Source organism: Sprattus sprattus, assembly GCF_963457725.1.
Source record: "Sprattus sprattus genome assembly, chromosome: 11".
Classification (NCBI taxonomy): domain Eukaryota; kingdom Metazoa; phylum Chordata; class Actinopteri; order Clupeiformes; family Clupeidae; genus Sprattus; species Sprattus sprattus.
This window is the reverse complement of record NC_137909.1, coordinates 16,537,148-16,559,061: the sequence shown is the minus strand read 5'-3', so window position 1 is coordinate 16,559,061 and position 21,914 is coordinate 16,537,148. Positions and strand designations below refer to the sequence as shown.

The 21,914-nt window shown below is 45.2% G+C and overlaps 1 protein-coding gene across 1 annotated transcript in view; it reads left to right on the top strand.

Annotated features, from left to right (window-relative positions):
• LOC308372100 (A disintegrin and metalloproteinase with thrombospondin motifs 19-like) overlaps positions 1-21,914 on the top strand; it is a gene marked incomplete at both ends in the record, with an annotated part of 56,139 nt that overhangs the window by 24,897 nt on the left and 9,328 nt on the right. Inside the window, 10 exons of the mRNA XM_080847209.1 lie at positions 2,312-2,413; positions 4,470-4,615; positions 5,093-5,247; positions 12,397-12,524; positions 13,323-13,446; positions 14,854-14,934; positions 16,483-16,640; positions 18,557-18,719; positions 19,076-19,211; positions 21,518-21,722. Coding sequence (XP_080703335.1) covers positions 2,312-2,413; positions 4,470-4,615; positions 5,093-5,247; positions 12,397-12,524; positions 13,323-13,446; positions 14,854-14,934; positions 16,483-16,640; positions 18,557-18,719; positions 19,076-19,211; positions 21,518-21,722 — 1,398 coding nt within the window. The remainder of the gene's footprint in view (positions 1-2,311; positions 2,414-4,469; positions 4,616-5,092; positions 5,248-12,396; positions 12,525-13,322; positions 13,447-14,853; positions 14,935-16,482; positions 16,641-18,556; positions 18,720-19,075; positions 19,212-21,517; positions 21,723-21,914) is intronic.

Sequence of the window (21,914 nt, the reverse complement as noted above, 5' to 3'; positions counted from 1 at the left end):
GCGTTGCGTTCTTTAAGCCTATCCAAACACCATCTGCAATGTGCTTTGGATCTTATTCACTGTGTCAAACGGCGACCCCTCAGCTTGAACTTCATTTTGGGGAAGAGCAAGAAGTCGCCGGGAGTGACAATCGTGTTGAAAACTTGCACGATTGCCACCCGCTGTGAGCGTGCGCGTTGTCATGATGGAGCGCCCAAATGCCAGCAGGCCACAGTTCAGGTCACTTGCCCGTCCCCCAGGGTCGGACTGTCAGCGGCAAGTTCTACTGTAACATTCTGAGGCAAAAAGAGGGAGGGGGGATCTATTTTGCATTTTATAGGCGCAATCACGGCACTTTTTCATTGCATCTTGTATGTTTGTGTTTATGAATTTGAACACCTGAATGCTATCTCTGCATTCCATCATGGGCAAGAAAAGACAGCTATTGAGCTGGTGTTGCGTGGCATTTCTTCTTCTGCCTTAGTCCAATTAGACTACAATATGTGAAAGGAAATGACAAGGTGATTAAGGTGATTATTGTGAAAAGGCCATTTCCGACATACACTTTGACCCTCAAAATATGGGGCCAATGTCTCATAACAAGCCCAAAAGAGAGCTGCTGCCGTGTCAGAGATCACTTTGGCCCATGGTGAACAGGGACTGCTCACAAGGACAAATCTAAAAGAGCAGTGTAAATGAGGCGTGCATCACTTTAAGTCATTTGTTTGGGTTACACAGTAATCCCTGCTTGTCCTTCTCTCCATGTGTCAGAGAGTGGACTTACCAACTGAGATCAGCGCCACCCTAAAATTGTATCGTCAATAAAGACCCCATGTCCCACTCCTGATTACTAGGAACAGGTGCTGTGTGGAGGATGGATGCCACCACCTGCATGTGTTGGGTATTCACCTTGGATAACCTCACTTGGCCAAAGGGAATGAAGAAGTGCAGGGATTCAAGTAAAAATATCCCAGAGCTAGCGATGCAGTCATTTTTTTTTGCCTTCCAGAAGCATAATCCTTTTGGGCTGTCTCTAATCTCTGCTGTGATGGTGTAATCAGGCGGCTGTCATGCCCTGGCTCCTCGTCCACAGGTTGAGATGCAGCAACGGGCTCAGCCTTTCAAAGTCCGTCAGCGGGCTCAGAAACTCATGAAAAACGCTCCCTCCAATTTAAACAACCAGGCCCGGTGCGGCGCCATGGCAACCTCTTTATTTCCCTTTTTAAATACCCACCAACATGACCTCCTCCTCCTCCTCCACCACGCAACATCAGATGGAAAGAAAACAGGGAGAGTTTGAAGGATGATGATACTGTAAAATTCACCTCACGGCTACGATGGTGTCCAGGCCTGTGCTTTTCCTCAACAGGCAGGATTGGTTTTATTGGTTTCTCTCACCAGGCTGTGTGTTTAATGTTGTCGTGTCGGGGTGACTGAGTGCATTGAGGAGACAAGATGGGAGGATCTCTTTGTTGTGGTGGTGTTTGGATTGCCTTTTGTGGAAAGGTGCCCTTAAGCCAGTAGAGAGGGAGCTAAGATGTAAGATTAGGAAGTGAAGTAACCGCAGACACAGCTGGTAACTTCTTGTGGTAAAGTCTTAATGTAGTACATGACTCAGAGCATATGTTGACTTTGTGGCATAGCCATTAAAAAACACAGGTACTAGTCAAGTCTATGTATTACAGCATTTTTCACCATCATGTGCAGGGCAACAGGGATCTTTGGTCATATTTTATGTTTTATCACTGGCTGTGATGCACTTTATGAGAATGTTTGTTTTGATAAAAAATGCATGTTGCATGTTCATCCTTGAGCAACATGTATTTGTGGTGGGCCAATCTCCTCTGAGTTTACCAAAACTATACCTTTGTGGCATTAAGAGATAGAACATGAAAACGAGATCAAAAAGTCCTATTTGACAAACATGATAACCCTCTAAAAAGTTGAATGGCGAATGTAAATAGACCTATTGAATCCATTGCCATGGACTAGGGAGAATGCCCTGAATTAGAGTGATTTATAAGGTGCACAAATACAACATTATCTATTAGACAGTGACCCCTTGTGGAGGTAAACAAACAGCTGATCATCTCATCAGAAGATTTGATTTGACATCAGTGCGACATGGCCGTTGGAAACACTGACAAGTAATATGTTGTCAGTGGCTCCAACTTTGTCAATGTTGAATGCATTCTTGTAAAGGTATGCATTTAGCATTATGTATTATTGCAGTAAGATGCTTTTTCTATAAGATTAATGTATTTACTGCTTGGTAAGGTATTATCCACTCTGTCCATTGATTAGTATTGTACTTTGGTCTCCACCTCTGCAGTATGTGATGTGCTCGGGGCTCTGGTGCCATGTGGATGGGGAGAAGGACTGCAAAACCAAACTAGACCCCCCCATGGATGGGACCGAATGTGACACGGGAAAGGTGGGTAGATATGATGACTGTCATTTGACATTCGCTCTTCACGATTTCATGGAGACTCTTGTCATTCCAAATAACCAAATAACCAAATTCCAAATAACTGCTGGGATATCCCAAAGTTGTCTCAGCCAAAGGAGAAAGACACAAAAATCCTCTTCCAACTTGTTTGTTTTTATTAATTTTAGTTTACATATGTGTAATATACAGTGTATATGAATTTATATTTTTCACCATTAAGAATGAACATTATCTCAAGGATCTTTACAAAGCCCAAGGCCCAAACCCACTTCTAATAGTGTAAACTAACAAAAGCAGTGCTGTTATGCTTTATGTGTCTCATGGGGTTACTGCACAGAGCCAGTGTACTGAGATGCGCCTGCTGCTCAAAGCTGCTGACGATGAAAGAGGGGCGTCAGCTTTAAATGTGTAGCTGCTTTAGTGAATCGCATTCCCCGTGCTGATCAGCGCTAACTCTTGACATTGATTAGGGCAGCCTTTCTCTAGTCTCCTCTCCTCTCTTCTCTGCTCCTCTCTTCTCCGCTCTCCTCTTCTTTCCTCTCCTCTCCCCTACTCTCCTCTTCTCCCCTCCACTCCCCTCCCCTCTCTTCTCCTCTCCTCTCCCCTCCTCTCAGTGCTCTTATAAACAGCGCGATTGGAAACAGCCTGTAGCGGCTCAACATTGTCAAAGAAGAGGGGGGTTGGGGGGGATGGTGGGGGCAGCTGTCTCTCAGTAAAACCCTAGAGCTGTGGTGGTGTAACCCGCCAGCCCCTCTCTCTCTCTACTCCAAGCCTCTCTCACCCAGCAAACAAAGGTCTTACAATGATCTGAAACACACAGCAGAGAAACATCATTCGTCTGGTTATGGGAAATGCCAAGCGGCTGTTTTGGCTTGTACCATGTGCTGTGGCTGTGTTGTGTTTATGAATAGGACTGGCAACCAAAAAAGGTATGGACTTACCCAGGGCCAGGTTAAGGTAATCTGGGTCCCGGGGCAGAAGCCTCAGTGAAGGCCCACTTCACTGATCAGCTGTGTGTCGAAAACTTCAGGCTAACCAGGTCAGGATTCGAAGAATTCTGGCAACTGGTAGGCACTGCTGTGTCGCCTGCAGGTGTTTGCTGCCGAAAGCCTGACCCCACAGTCAAGCGCATTGCAGCATCCCCTTTTGCCCATTGCACAAACGCGGCCCTGGACTTACCAGGATTTTGCAGAGGGAGCTATGACCTATTTAGCAGTTTTTTATCCCTAGGGAAATACCACACCGAATAATTTATGACTTTCCCCTGCTGTTTACTAGCATAACCTACCCGGTTCACCTCATCAAAGTTCTCATAATTACTGGAGTTTAATCAGGTGTGTTTGAGTTTTGAGAGGTCTACAGTGTACAAAAGAATGTCTGGGAAATGCTGTATCATGGTTACAGTGTTGTAGTGTCTGTTGGGGTGTATTTATAGTGTTGTCTTTCCACAGGGACTAAGGGTCTTAAAGTTGTAGTCTGCAATTTTGCAACACAGTGGAAGTTTTGGGAAAATGGATGAGAATTCCAAATGACCATTTGCCAAACTCAAATTGTTGACTTGTTTTACGAGGTGACTGTGAGTGGGTCATGATGTCAGTGAAATTGTTTGGAGACAAAAAAAAAACAAAAAAAACAAACTGTTTCATACTGACACGGAGTCATTCCAATACTCCTGATTTGTTTCTAAGTAAAGACCTGAGCATTGCAACTTCAAGTGATTGAACAACAGTAAGTATAAAGCTCATCTTGTTATAAGTAGTTTGACATGGGACTCTAATGTGTCTAATACTGTACTGCAGATATAAATGTTATTGGGATCTATAAAGTATTTAGTAAGGTGCTTTAGGATCAGATGGCTAGAGTATTGAGCTGGTTATTTTATGATCCCTTAGTGTGCATTTGTATAATGTGGTATTTAGTAAGGTGCTTGAGCATCACATGGCTAGAGAATTGAGCTGGTTATTTTATGATCCCTTAGTGTGCATTTGTATAATGTGGTATTTAGTAAGTTGCTTGAGCATCAGATGGCCTGTGTCTACAGTGGTGCCGGGCTGGAGAGTGTGTGAGCCGGACGGCACATCCAGAACCGGTGCTGGGACAGTGGACTTCCTGGGGGCCTTGGGGAACCTGCAGCCGGACCTGCAGCAGCGGCGTCTCCGTCCGACAACGCAAGTGTGAGAGCCGCAGGTAACGTTAACCACCTAGACATGGAAGACCAGGCCACAGGGGCACATCTCTGTGAGTCAGTGCTGCTCTGGAGTCAGTCAGTGCTGCGCTGGAGTCAGTCAGTGCTGCGCTGGAGTCAGTCAGTGCTGCGCTGGAGTCAGTCAGTGCTGCGCTGGAGTCAGTCAGTGCTGTGCTGGAGTCAGTCAGTGCTGCGCTGGAGTCAGTCAGTGCTGCGCTGGAGTCAGTTAGTGCTGTGCTGGAGTCAGTCAGTGCTGCGCTGGAGTCAGTCAGTGCTGCGCTGGAGTCAGTAAGTGCTGCGCTGGACGCAGTCAGTCCTGCGCTGGAGTCAGTCAGTGCTGCACTGGAGTCAGTTAGTTAGTGAGTAGAGTCACTATACCCCCCCCCCCTTTGTTGTTAAAAGCAACCGTAGCTTACCTGCGTGTGACCGTGCGGTGAGGTGAGTTGTGTCATGCGCTGTGTTGTTGTTCCCCGGGGCAGGTCTGGTGGGAAAGGGCAGGACTGCCTGGGCACGGGCGCGCAGTACAGGCTGTGTGAGAACCAGCCGTGCCCCGCTGGCACCCCCAGCTTCAGAGAGCAGCAGTGCCAGACATTCAACCGCCTCACCCTCCACTGGTACGCAGTCATGGATGATGGTAAGGGCTTACCTCATTGCGTCCGCATGTGAGTCTCTATGGGATTTTGTGGCTGTGTGTGTGTGCGTGTGTGAATACAGTACGTGTGTACAGTCAGTGTGTGTGTGTGTGTGAATACAATAGGTGTGTACATCGAGTGTGTTTGTGTGTGATTACAGTATAGTGTTGTTGTCGAGCGTACTGTGTGTGTGCGTGAATGTATCAGGTAGGAGTATGATGTGGCTGTGTGTTTGTGTTTGTGTTTGTGTTTGTGTTTGTGTTTGTGTTTGTGTTTGTGTTTGTGTTTGTGTTTGTGTTTGTGTTTGTGTTTGTGTTTGGGTGTTTGTATGTATGTGTGTGCAGGACACACAACGTGTCACAATGCATCTTTTAAACAGAAACATGCAGCACATGTAAAAGCTTTACTCAAAGAAGGCCCAGCTCCATTCATCCCTTGCCATTCCTCTTCCACTGTCTGCCTTGTCTGTCCTGCCAGCATTGTATCACCCCCTAAGGAGTATAAATCACGGTGTGAAAAATAGTTCCCCCAGCTCTTGCCTAATATGATACACACATATCTACTGTATAAGCCTCACACAACAGTCAGAGGAATGTTTCCTTGAAATACATGCAGTGGATTAAGTTCAAGTCAACATTTATGTAATGGAATAACTTGCTGATAGTATTTAGAAATACATACATGGTATAAAACTGTACCTTTTGCTAGCTCATAGGTTATGTCATGTTAAATCGTGCTGTTTAACAGGATGGAGAGGTGGAAATGTAATAAGTCTCTGGGACACCTGCCCTCTCCCAGAGCTACGTGTAAACAGAAGTAGCGCATGCTAATATGGGGTAAAATGGCTCCTATTAACTGCAGACAAAGCTTTTGGTAGACTATGTGATGGCAAAAGAGTAGCATGCACACCAGTGTGGCATCAGTGGAATTATCAGTAGTGAGCCTGTGGGCGAGCTGAAATGTGTTGCAGATAATGGTCAACTGTGTGATTTATGGGGTGGGATAGGGGCGCGTCAGTGTCATAGTGGCTGCATTGTTTTGCAGCTTCCCGATGGGCAAATGATAGATAGCAGGCCTCTACTGCTACTGCTACTGCTGGGCTGGGCTGGGCGGCGGTAAGGCTGCAGCGAGGTCAGGTCTGTAAACTGGCTGCGACGGTGCGCTCTCACAGACGGGCTCAACGGGGCTTTTCGATGCAGAACGGCACAGGCAGGTCCTCAGTGGTCCCGAGCCATATGACATCACTGTGTAGACTGTCTGCGCTGCCCAAGTACAAAGGCTCTTTTATTTCTCTCTCTCTCCCTCTCTCTCTCTCTTGCTCCTGTTCACTTGTTCAGACTTTTTCTTTCTCTCGTCAGTTACCTCTTTCTTTCTTTCTCTCTCTCTCTCTCTCTCTCACTCACACACACCCCCCCCCCCCACACACACACACACACAGCACAGACACTCAGACATATGTTTACATTCTTATGTGGTCCGACTTTAGACAGTTATCGTACATTCTGCCGGCACAATAATAACGTTAGGTAGTTGGCTTTATTCACAAGGTAATCCAAAATGGATTATCCTGCCCCCTTGACTCTCACAGCTAATGCTTGAGATTGTACCCACTTGAAAGTGTACCTACTTTTGTGAATTGACTCCGCTGGTGAAGCCACCCACACGGACTCATCCATTATTGAGTTTCTGTGCGTTTGTATGCTGGAATGTTGCGTTGTCAGTTACTATCAGTATTGATGCTATTGCTGCTCGGGTTCTGGCAGTTCCCTCACCCAAAATACTGGAGCCACCTCAGAGGCCTAAGTGGAAGCAGTGTGAGTGGAGGAGAGTTTGGCTTATTGGGCGAGATATTTGTGAGATGGCAAGTGCTGCAGGTTCCCAGTGTCTGTCGACTGGAGCAATCGCAGCACATTGACTTTTTTTTTCTCCCCTACGCCCACCTTCCCCGCCTGCCAAGTCTTGGCATCTTGCTTGAATCAGTGTAAACCTGTCCCGACTTTTATTTTTTTTGCGAATGAACGTGCGCCCTAAGTGCTCAAAGATGGAGGACTGGATGTTTATGGCCAACGCACAATTTGGCAAGTTTTTTTGTGCTCAAGGAAGGTGCTCTTTGTTGTGCGAGTGCAATTATTTTCCCTCACCCACTTGTGTGACCAGAATCAAGGCACACATTTCAAAAAGATATTTACGGTGCAAACGTTTTTTTGTCCGTCACAGAGATAAGTGTGTTTGGGTGAAAATCTCTGTGCTTTTTCGGCACAGACCTGTCCACTGTGTGGCCAAACCTTGTTTATACATTTCAACATTTCATTTCAACTCCAGATTCCCACTGAGATCTACACCGCCGCAAATCCATTACTGCTGGCCAGAGGGATTTGTGTGTCTAGCATTCACACAGATGTCTAAGCCCAGCAACAGACTAAGATGGAACTGAATAGCAGATAGTAGCAGACATTAAAGGTCAATCAAAGGAAGGCCAGGCAAACAGAATAAATTGTTGTGAGTTATGAGTGAAGGCGAAGTCCATGTAACTGAAGGGGAACTTAAGTCATTTTCTGGACAACGTAGCCAGTATTGCTATTGGAAGCCAACAAACTGGAATTCAGGGCAGCAAGTGTTAGGACTGGGTTTTGGACAGTGATAGATAACCATAATAGTGTGTTGTGCTATGTGCTTAGACAGCATTTAATCTGTCCTCTAGTTGCTCAGAGGACTGCTCAGTGTATCATCAGCAGAACAAAATACTGAAATGGTTTGTTGTTCTTTTTCTCCCTATGTGGGTTTTGCTTTAGAAACTTCTAAATGTAAAGCTATATTCTGTATGCAAGTAGCTTTGTGTATTAAAACATCATTAGCTTTTAGATCTGCTGCCATGACAGTGTATTTACGAGGGGGCTGAGATAATAGGCAAGTGTTTTTTTGTAGCAGGTGTTTAAAGGCACCCAGTGCAACTTTCGAGGCTTAAAAAATAAACATTCAATTTCTAGTCTTTTTTACACATAGTAAGTTTCAATAACTCCATAACATTACATACCGACATTCAAGCAGCAAAGATGAGACGTCGTTGTGTGGTGAGAACTGATAGAAAATCGATAACAACAACAATCGCCGCCATTTTCTTTATTTTTTTGTAACCTCCAATAAATAAAGCAGGCTTCCAGTCAATGGAAAAATGGCTTCTCCCCACCGGCGATTGTTGTTGTTTACAATTTTCTATCAGTTCTCACCACACAACGACGTCTCATTTTTGCTCCTTGAATGTCGATATGTAATGGTATGGAGTTATTGAAACTTACTACGTGTAAAAAAGACTAGAAATTGAATGTTTATTTTTCATTGAATGTTTACATAAAGTTGCACTGGGTGCCTTTAAACCTTGATTGTACAACCTTGTACAACCTTGATTGTAACTCAAGAGACATTAAATTGCTAAATATGTTATCTACAAACGATATCATATTTCTTTTCTCTAATACATACACATTTGGGCTTAAAAACTAGATTGTGCCTCCTCACTGGTCACAAGGGGCTCATCAATTATTCCCAGTTCAACTGACTTATTTGATAAACTGATTAGCTCATGGATTTACTGGCCAAATTATCCTGACCGCCCTACAACAAGTGAATATAATGTTACAATTAATGTGTGAGAACTGAAGTACGTGTTGAGTGTAATCTAGGCCTTCCATTCCGTTCCGGCGAGTCCGAACACCACCCCTCTTCCATGTTCTGTCCCATCGCGTTTTTATCAGACAGATCTTTTCTGGAGGTGCATTCCCTCCTGGAAGTCACGCAGCAACACAGATAGCTCTCTGGATGAAGTGATGTTGGCCTCCGCTCACCACAGCTATGCTCCCATCGTTCTTATCAATAAAAAAAAGCCTGCACAGAGAGGGAAAGGAGGGAAATGGAGGGGGGGGGGGGGGAATGCTGTCATTCCTCCGTGTCTGAGACGGAGTCTCCTGGATCTCCAGCTCGGTATCGGTTCTCATGCCGAGCCTGGGCCCGGCGAAGGCACAGGGCCTGTCTCTCTCTCTCTCTCTCTCTGCTCTTCCAGAACCGCTGTGTGGAATTTGAAACATGCCTTTATTTTTCTCTTTTTTTTCTTCTTCCCTCTCTCTGGAGAGCTGATGGAGTAAGTCAGTCAGTCAGTCAGCCAGGCGAGCTCTTCTTTCCCATGCTCCCTTACTCACTGCAGCAGTGGCGCACAAGGACTCTGACAGGCGCTTGAGAGGAACCTCTGCTGCGAAGAGGAACGCCCCCCACATAACGCTCACCTTGCGCCAGTCCTCATCAGATGCCACCAGTGTAGCAAAAAAAAGAAGCACTTGGATTTTTTGACAGGAAATTCATACCTCTATTTAGATGGCGCTCCCTTGAAAAGTAGAAAATGGAAATTGTTTGTTGGTTGGTATGATTGTTTTCAAACTGCACATAGCTGGGATTACCACTGTGGAGAACAAGAGGAAGATGTCTCACTGAAGATGAATGCGCTTTTGAGATAAATAAAGGTCAAAGGTTAAATAGACAGCATTTAGCTGAGCTGTAATCTGTCTGTGGGCCCATTCAAAACCTTTCACCTTCCACAGGCCGGGGCCTCAAGCAGTCCAGCACTGCTCTGGTGGCGAGATATGCAGCCGGCATTGGCTGTCAGTCTACCGCTGCTAGTGGATTTAGCGGCATTAGCTTGTCCACTGACACTGGAAAGCCTTCTGAAGGAGGAGGTCAGCCAAGTTCACACGCACCGAGGCGTGGAATGTGTGCACTCTCCTCAGATATGTACAGATATGCAACAAACGGTGAAATGCTCACTTGTGTCTGCTATGAGTAGGGAGGTGAAAGGGAAGAAGAGGTTAAGTCGGAAAGGGAAGAAATATTCCCTTGATTTTCTGTTTCAGATTGCAACAATTAGAAAGCAGATTAGGCCTCTAATTTTTTGGATTTTATTCAGTCGTGATTCAATAGTGAGTCGCAGATTTGTTGACCTTGGTTTCATGTTTGCAGGAGTCAGTGTTCGTTTTTTAACACTGATGTTGGAGAAATGGAATGTCTGTGCGTGTGTGTCTGCATGCATGCGTGCGTGTGTTTCTGAATGTGAATTACTTGTTTACAGTTACTCCTCTCATGCTCTCCCAACAGCAAGATAATCTCACTGGTCCTTCAAAACAATGCCATAAGATTGTGTGAAATACAGCATCCACCAGCATGCAGAGAGAAACCCCTCTCTTGGGTTGAGGAAAGGGGAGTATGGTGGAAGGCAAACATGTATGCATCACTGGTGGATGCTGAATCCTGACACTGTAGATTGCCTCAAAAATTGGGATTGATTTCAACATTATTCCTGATTATGGGGGCCGCAGACAGTTTGATCACATCATTCGCATTCGACATCTGTGCTGTCATTGTGTTTAACTTCTGCCATTCATGGTTACCATTATAGATCACAAGTGCATCACAGTGCAAAATGTGTTTCGGCGAGTGAGAATGTCTTAAGAGTTTTGCCAAAAGAGTAAATGAGATCTGCAGGTTGTGTCTACTTTTTGCCAAAAGAGTGAGCGATTCAGTAAATGGGTTCAGGCCACTGAACATTTGGTGAAAAGAACAGGGTTTAGTTGCTTCAGCAATACACTCAAACACTTGATTTCAAATGAAACTGGAGGATAATCTTTCTATGTATTACTCTAATTACAGATTAAATCTCACCACATGCAAGATAACTGAACGTTACTTAGTATGCTAGATAGATTACAAAGTCTTTTTGAGCCATCAGGTAGATGTTAGTTGGAGAGTCTTTATGTCTTCCCAAATGGCTTCTGTCAGCACTCTCCTGAAGCCCTCAATTATACCATAAAGGGGGAGCAAGTCTTGTATCTAACAGTTGTGTTACAAACAGACCAAAATAGGAGTAGTGAAAACAACAGTATAAGAGGAATGAGGTTTCCACTCTGAAGGTCAGACCAGCTGCAGAGCAAGGCCTCAGGGAGAGACGTTGCTTCCATCAACTGTATCTGGATCCCTTCTATGGCAAGAGGCCTAAGATAGACCCAGAACCACTTAGTATAGCCTTTGCCTTTTACAATGACATATCTAGTGGCCACTCCTGTTGTACACATTGTGTGCAAACAAATATCTAGTTTGAGCAGCATTGTGGTCACAGTGACATTTAAACAGAAACCTTTAAATATGAAGCTTTTCCTCACATTTTACCAAAATGTCATACTTGATACGGTCACACAGTCTCTTTAATATATCATGTACAAAGGGTCAATTTAGATTTTTAAATACTTATTGCATAGTTTACTATGCAATAAGTATTTAAAAATTACCGAAATTTGTGAGAGAAATTGTGTATTTATATAATTTGACTAACAATCTCTTTGAAGAGCAATGTAACCCTGAAACTAATGTTAAGTTATTTCATCTTGCAGGAGATGGTGTTTTCTGTGTGCTGTTTTAAAGATTTCAGTTTGTATGTGTGTTTGTGTGTGTGTGTGTGTAGGTGTTTGTATGTGTGTGTGTGTGTGTGTGTGTGTGTGTGTGTGTGTGTGTGTGTGTGTATGTGTATGTGTGTTTATGTGTGTGTGTGTGTGTGTTTATGTGTGTGTGTGTATTCGGTTTACTGTATGTGTGTGTGTGTGTGTGTGTGTGTGTGTGTTTATGTGTGTGTGTGTATTCGGTTTACTGTGTGTGTGTGTGTGTGTGTGTGTGTGTGTGTGTGTGTGTGTGTGTGTGTGTGTATGTATGTGTGTGTGTATGTGTGTTTATGTGTGTGTGTTTATGTGTTTGTGTGTGTGTATGTTTATGTGTTTGTGTTTATGTGTGTGTGTGTGTTTATGTGAGCGTGTTTGTGTGTGACAGAAAGTGCCTTAACGTGCCGACATGGCTCTGGCTCTGTCTCTATTTACAGTAGGTTCCTGGAGCCCCTCTGCTGTGTGTGTGCTGTACGGCCTGTGGCTTACACCCCTCCATCTCCCCACCCCACTCCCATAAACACAGAGGTGCTGAGCCATCACAAAGTGCTGCGTGTTGACTGATTGACCATTTTCACCTTCTCTCTTTCTTTCTCTCTCTCGCTCTCACTCCTCTTCTTCCCCCCCCCCTCTCTCTCTCTCTCTCGCTCTTTCATTGTCTTTCTCTCTGATTTTCTCCAGAGAGGCCGTGTACCCTCTTCTGTTCCTCTTCTGGCAAAGAGCAACCCATGCTGCTAGCCGAGAAGGTGCTGGATGGCACTTCATGCGGAACCATGGAATCTGGCATTTGTGCCAATGGGACATGTCAGGTATGACTTTTTAGCCTCTTCCTATTGGCAAAATCAGAGAAAGAGAGACATTGAGAGAGAGAGAAAGAAAGAGAGAAAGAGAGAGACCCATAATCAAACCCCGGGTTTCCACTGTCTCATCCTGAAAGCACAACCTGTTGAGTGTGTGTGCAGTTCTCCTCCTCCACCCATCAAGGCTGAGTTGAAACCACCTCCCTGAGGTATGTTTCCAAAACTGAGGGAGCAAATCCAGCAGGTTGTCATGGATTCACTCTCCAACAGCTCATCTGTCATACCTGGACGCCCGGCTGACTTACGGGATCCTCTTTGTGCCTCCTGCCAGACACCAAGGAAGAGCTAACATGAGAACTAAAGGGGAATAGAGCGGAGACGTGCTGTCATTCACTGATGTACTGATGCGCTGAGTGAGGATTCCTTTTTTCTTCGCTGAGAGGCTAACAATGCCCTGTAATACATTATTCTCAGTAATACATGGTAATCTGTCTATTATCATGAGGGCACCTCTTTTTGAAACAGCCACAGAAAATGTGTCTATCTGTCCACAGCACTGTATTTTACTCAGATTAGCCAGTGTTACCCTGAGTTGGAGGAAGGCCCCAGGGCCCATGGCCAATGTTTGCCTGGCACTGGTTTGTCATATTTGTCTTTCATTTTGTAATGGATAAAACCGAATACCAGCCGATGGTCTGATATGTAATATTTTACTGTTTTGCTTCCAGCTAGTCAGAACCATAGTGTCCTATGGATGTGTGTCCTTGCCAGTCTGTAATGTGTTGCTTTCTGTGTATTGTTAAGCAGAAAGTGGGGTGTGACGGTATCCTGGGCTCTCAGGCCAGAGAAGACCACTGTGGCGCTTGCAATGGGAACGGGAAGTCCTGCAAAGTCATCAAGGGTGACTTTAACCGCACTCGTGGATCAGCAGGTATGGTCACCTGCAAAAGGTCACATGACTGCGATGCTGTTGTTGCATAGGGAAACTTAATGAATACCTAAAATTGTCAAATAGGGTTGCGCAAAAAAACACATAGTCTATGTCAGAAGGGTCAAAAGATGCTTTAAAGTGTTCCCTTGTCTAAAAAAGGTCTAAACTCCTGGAATATTCTGCAACTTGTAATCCTGGATCCTGGTAAATTGTGAAGTTTGAGATTTCTAACACTTTATTCAGAAAGTTAGCCTCATCCATATGTTGCATATGCATGCGTAAAAGATACTTGTGTATGCACAAGCCTATGTGTCCCCTTTGAACCCGTCCCGTGTTTGGTTCTTGCGTAAACTTGAACCTCCTACACTCTACACAAATGGAACACTAAAATGTCCAGGACTTCACAGCAGTAATTTAGTAATTAAATGTATTACCTGTGTGATTAACTACTGGAGATGCAGCTATTGAGGTGGGAGAGTAAACACAGACACTTAGCATGGTAACGGAGTAAAAGACTCTTCAAGAGGCTTCTGAGGGAGCCTGCCGGTGTTGACACAGGGTGGTATCTCTGTGTTTTACTTGTGTGTCTTCCCTTCTTTCCATGGTTTACGAACACAAAATCCCACAGTCTGTGTGGGGTCCATCCCTTAACTGATGTTCAAAGGCAGCCTAGCGGAACTGAGCTAGCGGGCAGAGTGCGTCGTTAATCTGCGCGAAGATGTTTTGAAATGCAAGCTGTGTGGCTTCAGATCTCCATGGTGAAAGGATGCCGTTGGCATGGAGTCAAAGCTCTGCACTGATCGTACAGGGGTCACGATCGCCCACCGTTACCCGTCTGACGAACATAGCCATCGTCTGTGTGTACTTAGTACTTAGCTTAGCATGTTTATCACAAGCTGTCACTTATGCAAGGGTCATGCACCTTGTTGCAGTAACTTTCTAAGCCAAGGCAGACTGCTTTTGAAATTGGGTTGAACTGCAGGTCAATTTAGTTTAGCTCTATTCCTCTTAGGAGATGGAGTAAATATTTCTCGTGCGGTTATCTGTTTAGGCATTTTTAAGGGCTATTAATTGTCATTTAACTTTGTCTATATCTTTCACTACATAAATCGTTCATCTTCGTTACGTTCTGAATGACACAGAACACTGCAACATCTGGCAATCTAACATTATGAAGAGGAAAGTTTTTGTTTTCTCTGTGATTCATCTCTGAACATCTTTGTTGAGTAGAAAACACAGTTTTCATGAAAATGGCAAAAAAAGCAGGCCTCTCTATTGTCTTATACTATAAAAATCTTTTATAAAATTGTAGTTTGCATAGTATCATTTAACACATTTTTAAATTCATACCTTTGAATGGGTTAATTCCAGTCTTTCTAATTAAATCAGTGATTTTCTCTCTTGCAGGTTATATAGAGGCAGTGGTCATCCCTAAAGGGGCCAGAAGAATACGTGTGGTGGAGGAAAAGCCTGCCCAGAGTTACCTAGGTAACATTACTTATTTCAATTTTCAATGAAAGTCAATGTCTTTTTAGTGCCATTTTTGTAAATGTTTAAATCATTTTGATGGTATTCACAGAATAGTTTATGGAGGAATGCCTCTGGCTTTGTACAGCAGTTCTTACGGTTTACCAAGACTGTTTTTTAGGACGACAGAGGCAGACTACTTCCCTTTGTTAAAATTCAGTACATCACATTCCGCTCTGTTTCTCTCTTTTCTTTTGTCTTGCTCACTCGCTCGCTCTCTCTCTCTCTCTTTCTCCTGCGTTGTCCTTCACCCTCTTCCTCACTACCATATCTCTTTCTCCTGACCTTTTGTCATCTCTCTCTTTCTCTCTCTCTTTCTCTATGCAGCATTTTCTCCTTCCCTAGTCCTCTAGCTGTTGCTCTAATACCCATTCCCTATCTCTCTCTCTCTTATCCCTCTCTCCACTGCTCTCTCTATCTCCCCCTCCGTTGCTCCTTCCCTCTATCTATTCCTCTCGTCTCTCATGCTCCTCAGATTGCCAGCAAGTGAGAGCTGTCTAATAGGTGTCAGCTGATGGGCAGCGATGGCAGGGCCAAGACCTCTGCCAGCCCCAACCACCCCCCCCCTCCACCACAGCCCCCCCAGTCCCCCAATCCCCCAGCTCCACTCCCACCTTTCATGTGGCCTGATTAAACCCACCAGCCGGGTGCACATCAATCAGGAGGGTACGGCCCGAACCGCTCCCAGGATGCTGATCTGGCATGAGTGTGTGTGTGTGTGTGTCTGTGTGTGTGTGTGTGTGTGTGTGTGTGTGTGTGTGTGTGTGTGTGTGTGTGTGTGTGTGTGTGTGTGTGTGTGTGTGTGTGTGTGCATGCGTGCGTGCGTGCGTGTGAGCTGGGGTGAAGAGTGGAGATAGGGTTGTGGGAGCAAATGAGTTCAAACGCATGGAGACAGCAGCGTGATTAGATGAACTGTGCCGCAGCCTCTCTCTGATGTCCTTCCTCGCCCTCAGCACCGCGGGGCTTTGACGCTCCGCTTTGCTCCGTCCCTGGAGCTCATTGGCTCTCCTCTCGCTTTCCCAAACTTTTTCACAGTTCCCCACCTCTTCTTCTTTCATTCCCATCTTTTAGTGCTAATATATTATGTGAATGCATTTCATGAAGCTTGAAGGTGAAACAGTGTCCTGCGGTCTGACCTAAGCTGTTATTACACGATATGCTTGTTTCTGATGTTCACTCGGAGTTGTAATTTATAGTTACAGTAGTTATAATAATTTATGCTGACATTCTCTTGGAATATTAATATTTACAAAACCTGTTACGCTGTTTGGGCTGCGTGCAAACAATGACACAAGACTTTGGACGCAGAGAACGTTAACTTTTTTGTTTACAGCATCGTCCAGCTGTTGCGCTTCAAGTTTGAGGACATGTGTGTGTGTGTCTGTGTGTGTGAGTGTTAGTGTGTGTGTGTACTGTAGGGATGTTCTTTCAGCCGTGCAATTAAAGCAGTTCACTCTACTTTGTCTTGTTCTTCGGTAACCCCCCCCCCTTCCCTCTTTCCTCCGACAGCACTGAAGGATGCCGGCAAACACTCTATCAACAGCGACTGGAAGATCGAGCACCCGGGCACGTTCAGCATCGCCGGCACCACTGTACACTACGTCCGCAGAGGACTCTGGGAGAAGATGTCTGCCAAGGGGCCCACCACTTCCCCTCTGCATCTTATGGTGAACAGCACTATAATTACCAGCTCCAACCCCCTCCAAACACAACACACACGCACACACACACACACACACACACGACCACACACCCCCCACCCAACCACCCGTTCCCACACGTTTTCTTGTCATGGTCTGTTACACTCGCCGGGGCAGATGAAAAACTGCATTAGTGCATGGCTGACAAATGAACTTAATAGCGGTTATCACTCACTTTTGATGTGTTAAATGCCGCAGAAAGGCCTGTAATAAGGGCGCCCGCTACCACACTGCACAGTGATGTAAGCCGGTTGGCCTCCGCACCACACCGGGCCGTCGTGGCGTAGTGATTGAAGATATGATGACTCCTGGTTATTAGCTGGCCGGACGCCACGGCTGCCTTGTCAAGTCTGGGATTAGGGTTATGATTTTAATAGGATTATCCGCTGACAAGCCAGCAGTGCTGCTAATTACATTACACAAACACTGCACAGTCTGCACTCACCGCGGCGGCGGACCCGGCCCCGGCAAGGCAGTTCAACCGTGGCAAGGAGTCAGGAGCTGCGGCTGTCTTTTTCTGGGCTGAGTTCGTTTGCAGCGGCATTTGTAATGTTTGTGGCGCATAATTGAATGGTTCCCACAGCCGCTGCAGTGTTTTGAGAAGGTGCGTTGGACATTTCTTCTTCCAACCCCATGTGATCGTCCCTGCACTCTGCTGTTTAATAGTGTGTGTTTGTGTGTGTGTGTGTGTGTGTGTGTGTGTGTGTGTGTGTGTGTGTGTCTGTCTGTCTGTCTGTCTGTCTGTCTGTGTCTGTGTCTGTGTCTGTGTCTGTGTCTGTGTGTGGAAGGGGGAGTTTGATGGAGTAACTTATTTATGTTTGACCCTGCATAACCCAAACCAACATTTTGAAACACTGGATAAGTTGTTGCTGCTATTTAATGTGCCAAACTCTGAAATATTGTTTCAATAACAACACCATGAAACACCACAGGATAAATAAACATTTCTTCATCCCTTTCTTTTGACTCAACACAGATGCACAAAATGTTTTTGATGAGATAATTCGAAAATGTTTGAAGCAAATGCAATATTTAGTCATCAATTAGATTCCTAATACATATCAGATCGACAACACTGTGCATCCAAAGACAATGGGCCCTATCTTGCAGCCAGCGCAATTGACATTGTCACTGACGCATGTATCATTCCTATCTGTGACTTTGCGCACAGCGGGATTTTCCCTCCAGAGGCGCGCATCGAAATGAACTTGCGCCGATATGGGCGGGGCGGAACAGAGAAGGCGTTTCTCCGGCGCAAGTCTTCCTTTGTGGTATCTTGCAGTTTCAAAACGACAGTGCGCCGTTGACCAGAAAAAACCTAGTCTAATTTTAGAGGCGCATTGTGTAGAGTCTGTGGCGGGTATTCAGACGCTATTTTAAGGGCGCGTGTGCTTGGCCATATAGTATAGGACCTATAGGCTACACTTTACTTCTGTCGTCTACACGAGAGATTTACACCAATTTTTTGGCAAGCCATATATAATTACAAGAAAAATTAAGTATTTACCACATGAGGAAATCATATTTTTAAAATAGGCATACATCTAGCGTACACATTGACCCAAATGATTCAGGTTAATTGAAGCCAAACATTTTGATGTAAATCTCACGTCGGTCTCCTCGGCTGTGAACTTTTCCGGTCTTCCTCCAGGTAATTCCGCAATTATAATAACAAGCCGCTATGGAATATGCGCTCCTCGCTCTTAAAGGGAATGTGAGATGACGCTCTGATTGGTTTATTGCATATTACGCCCATATTGTGTGTGTGTGTGTGTGTGTGTGTGTGTGTGAGTGTGTGAGTGTGTGTGAGTGTGTGTGTATATATGTTATGTAACTCATCACCCAATACCCACAACTCATCAGTGTCTCATGATACCATCCAGGTGCTGCTTTTTAATGAGCAGAACTATGGGATCCACTATGAGTACACCATTCCTGCCGACCCCACTCCAGAGCCCAAGGTGTCACCGGTGCCTAAGCCCAGCGAGCCCCTCTTCATGTGGACCCACGCAGGCTGGGAGGACTGCCACGCGGTGTGTGGAGGAGGTAGGACCCACTTCAGAGAGTGGAGTACTGGTGTGAACTGTGTTGACTGTGACTGTGACCAACATTCAAATGTTGCTGTTCTTTAGGTAGATGGTCTTTTGAGCTGGGTTCTGGTCAAGGGGTCACTCTGTTAAAAGGGATATTGTGAGACTTCTTGATGAGACTATACAAATGTATTTATTTATTTATTAATAAAGTAAAGTTTTGTATTACTGCATGGTCAACTGTAAGCCGGGTGTGCATCTGCTTACAGACTTAAGGATAATACAAATCATTTGACAATGGTTAACTGTTTCACGAAGGAGGCTATAATAGGAAGTCAGTCTTTATTTATGGCTTCTTCTCTGTTTGTTTAGGTGAAAGGAAAACCATTGTCGCTTGCAACCGGATTGTCAACAAAACGTCGAGTGTGGCAGACAGTCGTAAGTGTCGTCACCTGACCAAACCAGATGCACAAGTACGCAAGTGCAACGAGCAGCCCTGCCAAACAAGGTTAGTGGGGGATTTAAGTATCTCTATCCCACACACACACAAATACACAAACAAACACACACACACACACACAGGCACACACCTCGAGACAGCCTCACACGAAACAAACTCACAAAAAGAGAGAAATACACACAAACTTACTCAACCCTCCCAGACTCACCCACAAAGCACACACAAACAAACACACACACACACAGACACGTGTGACACTTGGGATAGGAAGGTCCTCATTGACACAGGCTCTTGATATTTGCTCTGGGAACTTTCTCACACACACCAGAGCTAGTGACACTTGGTGAGAAGTGTGTTTTTATTCTTGGCGCCCCGCGTAATCTTATGGGGGGAGAAATCTGCTCGCGTGATTAATTGTCTTGGATTGGTTACTTTTATCTTGTGTACACAAGTTTGATGTCTCGGGATGCAAGAACAATCATGAATCCTCCCATGATGTGCGCCCCTTTCGAAAGCGTCGTTTGAACGTGACAGTATCCACAAAAGAATATTGGACTTGTGCGCTTGCCATATAATCAACCATTTTTTTTTCTCTTTTTTTTTATATGACTGATTAGGATTTTTCTTTTCTACTTCTGGGCTCCTACAAAGCCGTTATTTAAAACAGCGCTTGCAAACGACATCATCAAATTGTTTCCATAAGCTGTTTGTAGAGGAAAAACAAAACCATCCCCAAAAAAGATACTGAAATGTTTATATAATATGGATGTCCCCGCGTCGGCCTTGTTAAAATTGGCAGATGTGGTGGTGGGGGAAAATGCTGTAATAGAAAAACCCTTTGTTTAAAAAAAAAAAAAGGCATCTTAATTTCAATGACAAATTATGGAATTATGAATCACTCAAGGCTTTCGGGGAAAGATCTACATACTCCTCGAAAAATGTGACAAGTAGGTTGTGCTCGGGCCGCCCCCTGAAGCCATTCATAGCAGGACTCCATGACTGACTAAAAGTAAAGGGAAGAAAATTTACATTATTTAAGAAAGCCTTAAATAAAAACAATAAAATACTACAGGAAACCAAAAACCACAAGGGGTTCCTCTTCTTTTATTACTGTTCGTAGACAGGTTGTGATTTTGGCATCTTGTGAGTTTATGTCTGAAGTGCTGAACTCAAGCACCAGTGCGGTAAACAGGTCTCCTTCATGGTAGTGCTGATGAGAAACTGGATCCAGCCCTCTGAATGATATGGCAGAGGCAGAGCAGACTACAGCAATCTGGTGTGTGTGTGTGTGTGTGTGTGTGTGTGTGTGTGTGTGTGTGTGTGTGTGTGTGTGTGTGTGTGTGTGTGTGTGTGCGTGCGCGTGTCTGTGTCTGTGTCTGTGTCTGTGTCTGTGTGTCTGTGTGTGTGTGTGTGTGTGTGTGTGTCTGTGTGTGTGTCTGTGTGTGTGTGTGTGTGTGTCTGTGTGTGTGTGTGTGTCTGTGTGTGTGTCTGTGTGTGTGTGTGTGTGTGTGTCTGTGTGTGTGTTAGTGTGAGTGTTGGCTGGGCAGGAGAGGTCAGGCATTATCACATGTTTCTGTTGAACTGTCTTGCCGCCAGCTCTCTCTCTCTCTCTCTTATACACACACACACACACACACACACACACACACACTCACACACACACACACACACACACACACACACACACATACACACACTTGCTCTCTTCTCTATTCTCTCTGTTCTTCTGCATTTACTTTTTCTATTCTCTTTCTTTATCTCTCTCTCCCTCTCTGTCTCTCCCCCTTTCCTCTTTCATATGGACAGAGGAGGATGGACACCACAAATCCACCTCAGACCGCTTCACATCTGTCACACAGATGCCTGCTAGCTCTCAGGGTTCATGCTGTCTGCAGCACATGCAACCGCTGGCTCAGAGGCCCACAGTGCCTTGTGGCCACATGATGGCTTAAGAAACACAGTTCTATGGCGGCTCTCGTCCTGTTAATGCTCAAATAGTATACAGTGAGATAGGTAAGGAGATCATTTAGAGGGGAGAGCATCTGTTTGTTGAAAATCAGGGCTGGTTTTTTCTGAGGATAAGAGGGAATAACATAAGGTTGCTGTCATGATATAGTGTCTATATCTCCTTATTCTGTTGCTCAGTGAAAAAGTACTTCATAAGCCAAGAAGAACCCTCAATGGTTTCAACTCTTTTACATCTAAAATAAAGAATCATTTCAATGATTTCATCATTTAGAATCATTAATATTATTCCGTGTGAGCCTTAAGCTGTTTTTTGTTTAAAACAATGTTGTCTAAAATGAACATAATCAACTCCATTTGTAAGCTGTGTTTTCTGTTTGGCCTGGCAGGTGGATGACGACGGACTGGACGGCGTGCTCACGCACCTGTGGGAAGGGCTCCCAGAGCCGGCAGGTGGCCTGCACCCAGCAGCTGCCCAACGGCACGCAGGTCAAGGCCCGCGACCGTGACTGCGCCGGCCCCAAGCCAGCCTCACAACAGCGCTGCGAGGGCCAGGACTGCCTGACCGTCTGGGAGGCCGGTGTGTGGTCTGAGGTACGGGGGGGGGGGGGGGGGGGATGGTGGTGGATGTGTCGAGGCACTTGCTGATCCATTGGGTGTTCTGCCAACACCCTCACCCGCTTCTCTTCTTGCTTCTCTCTCTCTTTAACACTCACTTCTTTCCCGCTGGGGTCCATCTTGCTGGCTCCTGATAAAAGCAGAACACTCAGTTTCATCTTAAGGGAG